We start from the raw sequence: 12,799 nt of genomic DNA on the forward strand, positions 1-12,799 counted from the left end.
ATGTAGCCTGAAAAACTGAAAATATTTACTATTAGACTCTACAGAAAAAGATTTCTAACTTCCGTTCTCCATCAGTTATCTCCATTTGGAGGTTATGTGTTGAAACTTACAGTTTTGGAGTCAAGGGAGAAAATGAATTCTGTGTCCAGTAATTTAGGAACCAATTACATAAACTTTTTGGCTACATGGAAGCTTCCTCTGGTCAAATCATTGTCAACTCTTACATGTGTTAGTCTTACTTACGACTTCCTCTTGTATAAAGTGATCTATCACTCAGTAGTGTCATTCTCTAAAACTTTAGTTCTAATAAGCACAATTTCATGAGTCTCTATACCTCTATAACTTGAAAATGGCAAAGAAGCAAATCCAATATGATAATCATTTGTCTTTTGCTCTCATGCTCATTAACTATTCTTATTAGTTGTGTACCATAGTCCTATATTATCAAGAACTTTCATTTCACAGATGGGAATACTTGCACAGACACTTAACTATCATAATTATAGTATCCAGTCAGGTAGATACTGAAAGAGAAATTTTCAAACTAACTTTCTCAATTTGTCACCTACTCTTTGCACCTATATTTATATTGCTAGCTCCAGTTTAATCCTCTCAATCTTGCTCCATTTTCTGCTTTATAAAATGCTTCTCTACCTTAACAGGGAAGAAAAAAATTATCAAATTTGTATCGAGTCAAATTTGTATATTTGCCCGCCAGATGTCTCACCATGGAATTCCATAGATCACCAGGCTCACTATTTGTATTTTCAAGGCATAATGCAGGCTTCAAAGTTTAGTATAAACCTACAAGTTTTCAGGTCATGCAAAGGAACACATGCAAGCTCAGGAGCGCCAAAGGACTTGATGCAGAACAATATTACAGGAGGCGATGGGATGTTATTCAGCAAGCCCTCTGAAAATTGAAAATCTATAACATTTATATTTATATAAATGTATAACATCTATTTCTGCTTTATGGACTATGCCAAAGGCTTTGGCTGTGTGGATCACAATAAACTGTGAAAGATTCTAAATGAGACGGGAATACCAGACCACCTGCCCTGCCTCTTGAGAAACCTATATGCAGGTCAGGAAGCAACAATTAGAACTGGGCATAGAACAACAGACTGGTTCCAAATAGGAAAAGGAGTATGTCAAGGCTGTATATTGTCACCCTGCTTATTTAACTAATATGCAGAGTACATCATGAGAAATGCTGGGCTGGAGAAAGCACAAGCTGGAATCAAGATTTCTAGGAGAAATATCAATAACCTCAGATATGCAGATGACACCACCCTTATGGCAGAAAGTGAAGAGGAACTAAAAAGCCCTTTGATGGAAGTGAAAGAGGAGAGTGAAAAAGTTGGCTTAAAGCTCAACATTCAGAAAACGAAGATCATGGCATCCGGTCCCATCACTTCATGGGAAATAGATGGGGAAACAGTGGAAACAGTGTCAGACTTTATTTTTGGGACTCCAAAATCACTGCAGATGGTGATTGCAGCCATGAAATTAAAAGACACTTACTCCTTGGAAGGAAAGTTATAACCAACTTAGATAGCATATTAAGTAGCAGAGACATTACTTTGCCAACAAAGGTCCGTCTAGTCAAAGCTATGGTTTTTCCAGGGATCATGTATGTGTGTGAGAGTTGGACTGTGAAGAAAGCTGAGTGCCGAAGAATTGATGCTTTTGAACTGTGGTGTTGGAGAAGACTCTTCAGAGTCCCTTGGACTGCAAGGAGGTCCAACCAGTCCATCCTAAGGGAGGTCAGTCCTGGGTGTTCATTGGAAGGACTGATGCTAAAGCTGAAACTCCAATACTTTGGCCACCTCGTGGGAAGTGTTGACTCATTGGAAAAGATTCTGATGCTGGGAGGGGTTGCGGGCAGGAGTAGAAGGGGATGACAGAGGATGAGATGGCTAGATGGCATTGACTCGATGGACATGAGTTTTAGTGAACTCTGGGAGTTAGTGATGAACAGGGTGGCCTGGCATGCTGCGATTCGTGGGGTCACAAAGAGTCGGACATGGCTGAATGACTGAACTGAACTGAACTGAAATGTATAACAGATAAGTGATAATATTTTGAGGATTATTTTAACTGTTGCCAAAATTTTAGGCTAAAATTTACGTGTATTTTCCAGCAAGTATGTGAAGGATTTTCATTTTAAAAGATTTAATTGCAACAATTAATATCTCAGTATATTCATTTTTTAATTAAGAACTTGACTGTGATTACTAAATGTTTTTTAAAACTTATCTGTATTCTAGACACATAAAATACACTTCATTAGTGATAACAATAAAATAAAACAAACCAATAAAACTTGCCTATATTAATATCAGCTGATATTAATTCTACATAAAAAGCAATAATCACATAGTATTTCTGGGACTTCCTTCATCCTGTATATTCTGCCAAATGTATTCTCACTTCACTGCCACTGTCACAAAAGTGCTACTTCCATCAAGATTTAACTCAAATGTTGTTTTTCTGTGGAATTTTCCTGGGCCAACAGTTTGTCAATGTTGACAAAAACATTCACGATTCCTACAGAAGTCTAATCAAATTTTAAGTACAGTATCTATTCCACTATACCTTATGCCTAGTTTTTAAATCATCTGACAGCTAAGTAATTTGACAGCTTAGACTCTAAGCTCCCAATGGGCACGGCCCAGTATCTGTCACCATGAGACATATAACCAGACACACAGAGTAGTAACATAGTAAAAGAATCTGCAAGGAACATGAATTCTAAATTGACAGAACAACAAACACTCTCAATAAAACAGTTTGCATGTTTGTAGAATCAAGAGGAAAAAATACTTCTAATAAGGAATTAAAGTAAAAAGAAGAGATAATCTCTTATCACATATATCATAATTTTCATTATTCAATCAGATGCAGGAGGCAAACTCCAAAACACATGGAGCCTCTCTCTTTAAAATTTTTTTTTTAGTTAAATCATTGTCTTTTAAAAATATTAATAATTCTGTAAACTAGGATTTACCTTCCTGAGGTATTTTATATTTCAATATTAAGGTCCTCAAAAGCAGATCTGGAAATGCACTTCTGTCATTTAAAGAAACAGTTTTCAATCTATTAGGCAGAACCATCTTAATGGCACTTCATTCTCATCTTAATGAATTTCATATATGTATCTTAAAACAGTAACAACTAAGATTCAATATAAAATTCTGTATGGAAAACAAAGGTTAGAATTTTTTAATTTAAAATTTCATCCTAAATTTGCTTACATTTAACATATACACAGTTTAACAAATAAGAAACAATTATAAATTCCCTAAACTAGTATAATTAACAAAACCCAAAATGGCCTCACATTATGTACTTATGTCTAAACAGTAGTTTCCTTTTCTTTGACTTCACTCACCCAATTTGTGTGAATTTCCTCTGAATTCTATATGGTTCATAGAATTAATATAGTTCAGGATTTTCCTGCATGCTATCAGTTCAATTCAGTTCAGTCACTTAGTCATGTCCGACTCTTTGGGACCCCATGGACTGAAGCACGCCAGGCTTCCCTGTCCATCACTAACTCCTGGAGCTTGCTCAAACTCAGGTCCATCAAGTCAGTGATGCCATTCGTCATAGCATCCTGCATGCTATAGCTTGTTCAAACTCTATTTCCCAGTAATCTCTCTGTATTTCATATCAAAGCCCTCTTTAAGTATTTTCCCTACTTTGCAGGGATAAATACAATTTTTCTTGATACCAACTGAATCACACAACCTCTGGTCTAGAGATCTTTATGCTGCACTCTGGTACTCTACTGTACTGTGAGCAAAATGAAACATCAAATCCAGTTTCAGCATGAAAACAGAATATGAAATCTCCTTCAGTGACTTATCCTTTCAACACCATCTTCTGTGAATCTCTATCAAAGTACAATTCCCTGCAGAGATTGCCCTACAAGCATGTCACCTGTGCAGCCATGTTTAGAAAGGCCTCCTCACTTGGTTTAATGCTTTGATACTGCCATCAAGAAATTCTTATCAAGTTCTGAACAGGGGACATGCCTTAACAATTTTGCACTGGACACCACAAATTATGGAGCCAGTCCTGTCCCTGAGAGTTGTAGCACATTAAATCATAGTATAAATTGGTCTTTTGAAGACTTTTCTTAAAGTCAGTAAAGTCAGGAATTACAACACCAAATGTCTATCTTGGGAAGGTAATAATGAGAGGAGGAAAGCAAACCTAAAGGGAAAGCTACATGCACAAATTAGTTTATTGTTTTGATTTAATAATTATTTATTATCTTCTAAGTGCCATGTAATGTTTCAAAGGCTGAGATCACAACAATGAACAATACGGACAAGTTCCCAGACTTCATGGAGTTTCCACTCAAGTGAGGAGACAGGCAACCAGGTCTTTCTGTGGTGGGTAGGGCAGAAAAGCGAAATGTTTTGGAAAAGTATTTAACATATCTCCTTCAGAGATATCCTATGACATCCCTTATATGTGGAATCTAAAAATAAATGATACAAATGAACTTACTTACAAAACAGAAAGAGACAGACAGAAAACGAACTTATGGCTCCCGGGTTGAGGTGGGGGGAAGAAAGGACAGTTAGGGATTTGGGGAAGGTCATTTGGGGAAGGTACACACTGCTATATTAAAAATGGATAACCAGAAAGGAACTATCGTATAGCACATAGAACACTACTCAGTGTTATGTTCCAACCTGGATGGGAGGGGACTTTGGGGGGAGAATTGATACATATATATGTATGGCTGAGACCCTTCACTGTTCCCTGAAGTTACTACAACATTGCTAATTGGCTATACTTCAATACAAAATAAAATGTTTAAAACAAACAAACAAACACAAATATATCTCCTTTATTTTGGGTATTATCACCTTTGGTGACCAGACAAATGTTAATGGTTAAAAAAACACTATTACAACCACATTTTTATTACTAAGAGGTAATTTTGAGTGTTTCCATCTTTTAGCATTTTCCTGGGAAAATTTTTGGAAATTTCATAAACTAATGCTGGTCATTTACAACACATAGTTTCAAACTGGCAATATTATTAGGTTATATAAAAATGAGTGTTAGGACTCATTTGGTGAATAATTATATAGTGCTCCTGTCTCCTCTCCATTTTCTCCTCCCTCCTCTCTCTAAATTTAATTGTATATAGACTGTACTCTGTTTGGAAAGGAACACTGATTCTTTGCATATGAGTTTGTGTTACCAGTTCCAAGAAAGAAACAAGCAAAAACCAGGCAAACAAACAAAGCACTGGTCATGACTGAATGTAGACCACTTGAAAATTGTCTCTCATAAATAAGGGCAAATTCCACGGATCTCACAAAATTGTTCTTACTCTTATAGGAATTATCATATATCGGGTGTCCCCTAGCATGTTGATGTAGGCATTCAATGGCTATTTTGCTGCTTGAATAAATACATAAATGAATGATGACTGAATAGATCAACAGATTTCCTTATATATCCTAAAATTAGTCCATCTCCTAGGGATAGCACTAATTTTGAATAAAATAGTTATTGTTGTGGTTTTTGTTTGTTTATTACCTAGGAAAGAACATCTTTCCAAACACAAGTACCATCCATCACCCTAGAATTGAATATTCCTTAGAAATGATCTAGAATGGTGAAAAGCAAGCACATTTGGCCACCAGAAGTATGGCCTATATCCCTTAAGAAGTAAAATAAATTCAGTGTGTATTGCAATTGAATCATGAGAAGACACAAAATCACAAGTCCATCTGTTAACACACAACAATCAAAATACTGCCTGACTGGAAAGAAGACGTTGACTATTTTAATTCCTTCAAAACAGTATGTTTGCAATCTACATTTGTGCTCTTTGTTTTCAACACATATTACTCACCCTCGGATTATATGAAAATTCTAAATTAAACCTCAATCTAGTTAACAAGCTGTCAAAACAAATAAAGCTACACTGGAGTTCTCCAAATGCATACTCACTGCAGTTCATAAAATCATAGGGCTTCAAAACATCCTAAGAATTACGCTAACATGTCCTCCATGCCAAAGCCCTGCAATTGTCCTCACCTAAGGATGTTCATTTGATTGAGAGAAAATTGATAACATAATTTTGGTCTTAATAGAAGAAATTTCTATTAAGAAATTTCCAATATATTTTTATCTTTAGTCATTCTCATTGTGAAGAGATCCTAACATAAAGGTCTACAAAGAGTCACATCTGATTACAATTTTAACATATCTTCTTTTATCTTGGTGGAAAATATATTTCTTATATAACTTATATTTTAATACTCAACTTATTTCTTGATATTTTATCCTTAGGAATAAATAGTTTCTGTTTGTTTCAATTTTCTGAAAATTGTCCCAATTCTTTCAACATTTGGTATTCAACTTTATCAATTAATATAATTACAGGCTTTACAGAGAGTTCCTAGTTAATAATTTAAAACCTGGTACCATCTAATCCAGAAGTCAGTGTCTATTATAGCCCACACTATTAATTTTATTTGCATTATTTCTGTAAAACCTCATGTAAATCTAAACAAAACTTCATGTAAATATAAATCTAATCAAAAATCAAAGTCTCTTAACATGATATTTATTGGGCATTTGGAATGTTAAGATTTTGGCTTCAGGAAACTTTTTGAAAATCTTAGCTTGACTGAAGACTGTTTTATATATTCAACATAAAAAAAAAGGTTTTCAATGTGAACATCTTTTAAATCATAAATATGCTTCTTACCTGTGCTGCTGGATATATTAACATCAATACTGATATCAGATATTCCGCCTCCCTTCAGAGATGCTACACATGTGTATGTCCCAAAATCCGTGAATTTTAAATCAATGATGTCCAAGTTGGTCGTTCCCGGGGAGACATCCGGATCAGTCTGCGTAATAACCATCCGCTCAGAACTTCTTAACGGACGACCATTTTTAAACCAACTAAATGTTAACTCCTCAGAAGGAACAGCTTCTACTTGGCAAGATATTTTCACCTCACGCCCAATCTGGATGTTGTCATCTTTGTGATAAGGATCTGGTGTGATCCAAAATCGTCCTTTTTTTAATGCTAAAACATAAAAATTCCATAAGTAATTAGTGTTATTTTCATAATGTTAGGGATTAATTCACTAGATATAGGTAGTCATCTCTGGTCTGAAATAAAGTAAAACAAAATAAAATAAAATGTATATGTGTTTCTTCAATTTCCAAGTAGTGTACATATTAATAAAATTCTTTTAGGTAATTTAGAAACAATCTAAGTAACTAAATTACTTACAGACTCTAAAATGGATTTTTATAAATCGGACAATATTTTCCAGGAATATAAAAATGCTTTAAATATATATATATATGATACTTAAACATTGTTGCCTTTGAATTTTGAACAAATGATGAAATATGTTTATATAAAGTCATTTAGGTATTAGAATTAAAAATAATTATCTGGATCATTCAGCCCAATTTCTTACCTACGCCATACCTATTATGGCAACATTTCTCAAATACTGTGAAAATTTCATATTAAAGAAAATTTTAAAGTTCTGTTTACATGCTGACCAAAACTAGTTTGGTAAGAATTCAGTAACTTCATATTCATGAGGCACTTTCATATAGTATTGAAATAAACTGAATTGAAGAAAAATGTTTTCTCAAAAAAATTGCTAGGATAGCTCTGTTCCACCATACATAGGTGTCTTCAGTAGAAACCGTTTACTGGCTCTCTCATGCAGGTGGCCAAAGAACCTCTTGGCAGATGGCTTGGAAAATATGCTGTGTTTGTATCCTAACAGCAGTGCCTTCTGGGTCTAAGGTCATTGCTGTTCTCACGGCCTGTGTCAGTAATCACGACTACCTGAAACTGCCAGAAGAGCATCTATTGTTTCTTTTTTTAAGGGCTTCAGTTCTGAACTCTGAATGATCTGATGGTATTCAGTTTGTAATATAGCTTTGTTTTTTTTTTTTAAATTGCAGTAATACTGTTATGTACACATTTCTCTCTTCTCCAATACCCTATCCATGCCCCTCTCCAACATCATCATGCCTACACAATGAAATGGAGCATATGCACTGAAACATAATTATCAGAATAAAATAGTGTTCATTCTCTTTTACCATTAAACCTAAATATATGATGACACCGGCAAAAATGTTGTGAGTTTAGAGGACCTGCAGATATTGGAGGCCTACTAATTGCATTCTGGGCAGACTTTCTTGAGTTTAACTTGATATTCCTCAGTTCAAAAAAGGCCAGGAAATACCACAGATTTAGAACTATTTGAGAACACACTAGAAATTAATTCATTTTTAAATCATAAAGAGATATTTTAATTTTCTTTACTTTTCAGCCTCAAGTATTTTCATCTGCTTTCTTGTTTGTATCTTAAGAAGAGATAAATGAATATCACAAAAGGTGTTTGTATGTCTTTTTTTTTAATTCAAGAAATATTTATGGGGCTCGTATTCAGAACTAGGCACTGGCAAGACTCATAACATGAGATGAACAAAATAGACATAACTTCCATTCTTACATATGGCAAATTGTATATTCATAATTTATAGTTCAATCTATCTAAACTGTACATATGATACTTATGTCTAAAAATATATGAAATGTTTAATGAGTTTAAAGAAGTCTGAACCACAGAGGAGAATCCTCCAAAATATTGTTTTAGAAAATGCACAAGGCTGCAGTCTTAACAAAATCACCGGAAGACAAATATTTAAGTCAGGTTCTTATATTGCTGTTTGTTACATCTTCCAAATATAACTGATGAATCTTATTTATTCCAACCATAACTTTATCAGTACATGACTCTAGGATGAAATCAGCAGAAATTATGTAATTCCTTATGTAGAGTCACATTTATATATTTTAATAAGGAACTGAAGCATGTGACTTTACATTATATCTAGAAAGCGTAATGTGTTAAAAAAATCTCCACATCTGGCTACTTACATCTGATATGAAATACTGTACACATATAATTCAAATATAGTTGAAGTTCTACAGCACAAACAAAATTATAAGATCACAGAATGTCATTTTCTTTTATTTAATAGACCTAAAACACAGTCCATGGGGTCACTAAGTCAGATATGACTGAGTGACTTCACTTTCACTTTTCACTTTCATGCATTGGAGAAGGAAATGGCAACCCACTTCAGTGTTCTTGCCTGGAGAATCCTAGGGACGGGGGAGCCTGGTGGGCTGCTGTCTATGGGGTCACATAGAATCGGACACGACTGAAGCGACTTAGCAAAACATAGTACGTCAAGGGGCATTTACTTTCATTAGCACTCACAACATTTAAACTAAAGTTTCCTTCCATTTGGTAAGAATTTTCCTTATCCTGTTTCTATAGAGAAATAATAATCCTACATTTATAAAGATGAAACTGATGATACATAATTTTCAAAGATAAAAAATTATATACATATTAATAAGTTCATATGGAGGTACATATAGGATAAATTCCACTCAGAAGTTTTAAATTGGTTGTCATATACAAACACCACAAAACCCCCTGATGTTTCAATGATTAAAATTTATTGATGAGGTAGCTATTGTTTTCTAGCTCTGTTCTCTGTACAGTGACATATTAAAGGGATACTGATGTTGAGAGAACTGCAAACTCATCAGACAAATGAGATTTAAACTACTAAACCATTCAAAAGCCACTGATAAAAATCAAGAAGATATTAATATCTATGTTATACATCCTGGACTGTTTTATTCATGAGAGAGAACTTTTAAAATTCAAAGTAAAAATATTAAATATTATAAGTGTAATAAATTCATAAATAAAATTATATTTTTAATATAGAGCAATATAACCAAGTAGACTTTAAAGACTGAACTCCTTGCCACAAATATTTGTTGATCTCAGTATCAGACAATTCTACTATTTGGCCAAAGTCAATCATATTAGTCTCTCAAAAGATAGACTCTGAGAGGGACAAGAGGGACAAGTTAGTCTGGCAATGAGCAAATGGTGAGGAATATCAGAATAAGTAGCATGGATTAATTGACTCTGGAGCTAGCTCTTTTGAGTTTGTTTTATATTACTCCATAACAAAATAACTGGTTTTACATACAGAACAGAAATGTTCTAAAGGAAAACAGTATGTGTGTGTGTGTGTGTGTGTAGCCATCTGACAAATTTACTTAATTTTCTAACTTACTTTAGGTGCTCAGCTCAGAGGTTAAAGTGTCTGCCTCCAATGTGGGAGACCCGGGTTCGATCCCTGGGTCAGGAATATTCCCCTGGAGAAGGAAATGGCAACCCACTCCAGTATTCTTGCCTGGAGAACCCCATGGACTGAGGAGCCTGGTGGGCTGCAGTCCATGGGGTCACAAAGAGTCGGACATGACTGAATGACTTTACTTACTTACTTACTTAGCTCTGTTAACTAGGCACAGGTACATTAATAACTTGAAACCCCATTCCAGTTTTTCATTTCTATGTGGTCCAATATGGGCAATCTAATTTTTTTTTCAATATGGGCAATCTAATTTTTATGGGTCAAGTGCATCATTTATAAAAATAGGAGGTGATAGTATTAGACTCCCTCTGAGACCCATTTTGAGAAATAACTTATTAACAATAGTGTAGATCTTTGAAAATATAAAGTGTTTAATATAGTTAATCAACTGGGAAACAGGTTTCTTCATTTATAATTAAACACACTTTTCCAGTGAACAATTTATAGTAGTTCATGCAATGTTAATTTAAAGTCATTTCCTGCGACCAGTTAAGATTTCAAATACTTAAAATCAATCTGTGATTAGTACCAGAATATAACAGCGCTGCAATAGACGTAACAAGACTCTGAAGAACTAAAGAAACTCTATGGAGAAAAAGAGGAGAAATCCCTTTCCCCAAATGCAATTTCTTAGCCTGAATATAGAAAATCCCATAACACCAGCTTCAGAGAACATTAGATTTAGCTTAATGTATCATAAATTGTGATGGATGAACCTCAAAAGGTACTTGTTTAGTCTGGCAATGCATGTAAAAGAACTGGCATCAAGCTGCGCCTCTGTTCTGGATAATCAGCTTAGAAACACTGCAGTATAACCCACAGCCCCCTTTCATAATATTGTGAGAACTGAATGCAATTGGCCTGCATTCACTTTCCAGATATTACTTGCCAGGACATTCTCATTGCACTCACTGAAGCCCTCTACTTTGAGATTTACAAAGGTACTTTCTGAATAGAATGAAACCAGTGTATAAATGAAAGCCCACTGCAAAGATCTGGGTACAGCTTGCTGCTGACCTTGTCCTAGAGAGAAAAGTGGATTTTTGCTTGTGGATGACTAAAGTTCCAAGGCAGACTTCAATTATTTAAAAGTGATTACTTCTTGAGTTTATCCTTGAGCTAAAGACCAGTGGCTTCAGAGAAGTCTAGGCTCATGGCTTCCAGGAATACAATATGCATATAAAGACAATGGGGGTACTATGGGATTATATCTTGTCTAGCGTTATAGATTTAAAATGATAAAATGTACTAATTGTTTGTCATATGTTCCAATAATTATACAATGCATATTAGTACATTTTGAAATAAAATTTCTACTTGAACAAAAATGAACATTAAATAACATTTTTTAATGTTTTAAATTTTAATGAGAAAATATCTCTTTGAAGAGAAGAAATATCAGGTATCAGCTTCTGAACATCTGCTAAGAATCTGTTTCAGAAGGATGGTAAGAGACAGATTGACCACTGACCATCATTCCAAGTAGATAAATTAGTTTAAAACCTCCAAATACATCACTTATTATCATCTCAGTAGGATTCTAGTCAACATGAAACATTGATAAATGTTGCTAAGGAGAATGGATCTAGAGATAATTAATAGTGTAATCAGATAAATAAAAATTGATTCTATTCATGTATTCTCTGTAAAGGACAATGAATATATCTGAGTGAAAAAAGTACTTGCTAGTCCCACAGGATGCTAGCTAAATAAAGAACTGGAAACATATTACATCAGCAAAGCAATCTGCAATAGTAAATGACAGTAGATAACAATCTGTCTTGGGGATTTCCCAGGTGGTGCTCATGGTAAAGAATCCATGTGCTGATGATGCAGGAGACGTAGAAGATGGGGGTTTGATCCCTGGGTTGGGAAGATCCCCTACAAGAGAGTATGGCAACCCACTCCAGTATGCTTGCCTGCAGAATCCCATCGACAGAGGAACCTGGTGGGCTACAGTTCATACGGTTGCAGAGTCAGACAGGACTGAAGCAACCTAACACACACACACACACGAATAATCAGTCTTAATAGAGTTAAATGCCTACCTGTCTTCTTAAAGAGATTGTGAACACCTGGGAACTGGGCCCATGCCTAAACCCTCCTTTTTGTCCCCAATCCAAAACCTGGTTCCTTGGTTCCTCAGTTCCTTGTTACATTCGGTATTTAACAGTTTTCATTAAAACAGATTAAAGTTGACTTACTTGTCAACTTTACAGCATTGACTTTACAGATTCCAATTGTTTCCATTCAGTCTGATCTGTCTATGTTAACTTTGTTCCTGCTTGGTAGTCTTACATTCTAAGATGCAAGGGTGAAACAAGATAGAGAAAATAAATTTCTCGATATCCTCTAGGATTCAAGGGTTTTGTTTAGGGAGCAAAATATATTTGATGAAATAACAGGATTAATGTACAGAAAATTCAGGAGACCTCATTCTATCACACTTACTGAATAGCTAACTTTGTGTCCCAGCCATACAATGGTACAAGAAAACCAGCTGCAAACATGGTATCATTGA

At 34.8% G+C, this 12,799-nt stretch overlaps 1 protein-coding gene across 1 annotated transcript in view; it reads right to left on the reverse strand.

The window, feature by feature from the left end:
* The window catches only part of MDGA2 (MAM domain containing glycosylphosphatidylinositol anchor 2), a 920,428-nt gene that overhangs the window by 255,782 nt on the left and 651,847 nt on the right, over positions 1–12,799 (reverse strand). The window contains exon 7 of the mRNA XM_069596115.1: positions 6,752–7,081. Coding sequence (XP_069452216.1) covers positions 6,752–7,081 — 330 coding nt within the window. The remainder of the gene's footprint in view (positions 1–6,751; positions 7,082–12,799) is intronic.

Source organism: Ovis canadensis, chromosome 7 (genome assembly GCF_042477335.2).
Source record: "Ovis canadensis isolate MfBH-ARS-UI-01 breed Bighorn chromosome 7, ARS-UI_OviCan_v2, whole genome shotgun sequence".
Lineage (NCBI taxonomy): Eukaryota > Metazoa > Chordata > Mammalia > Artiodactyla > Bovidae > Ovis > Ovis canadensis.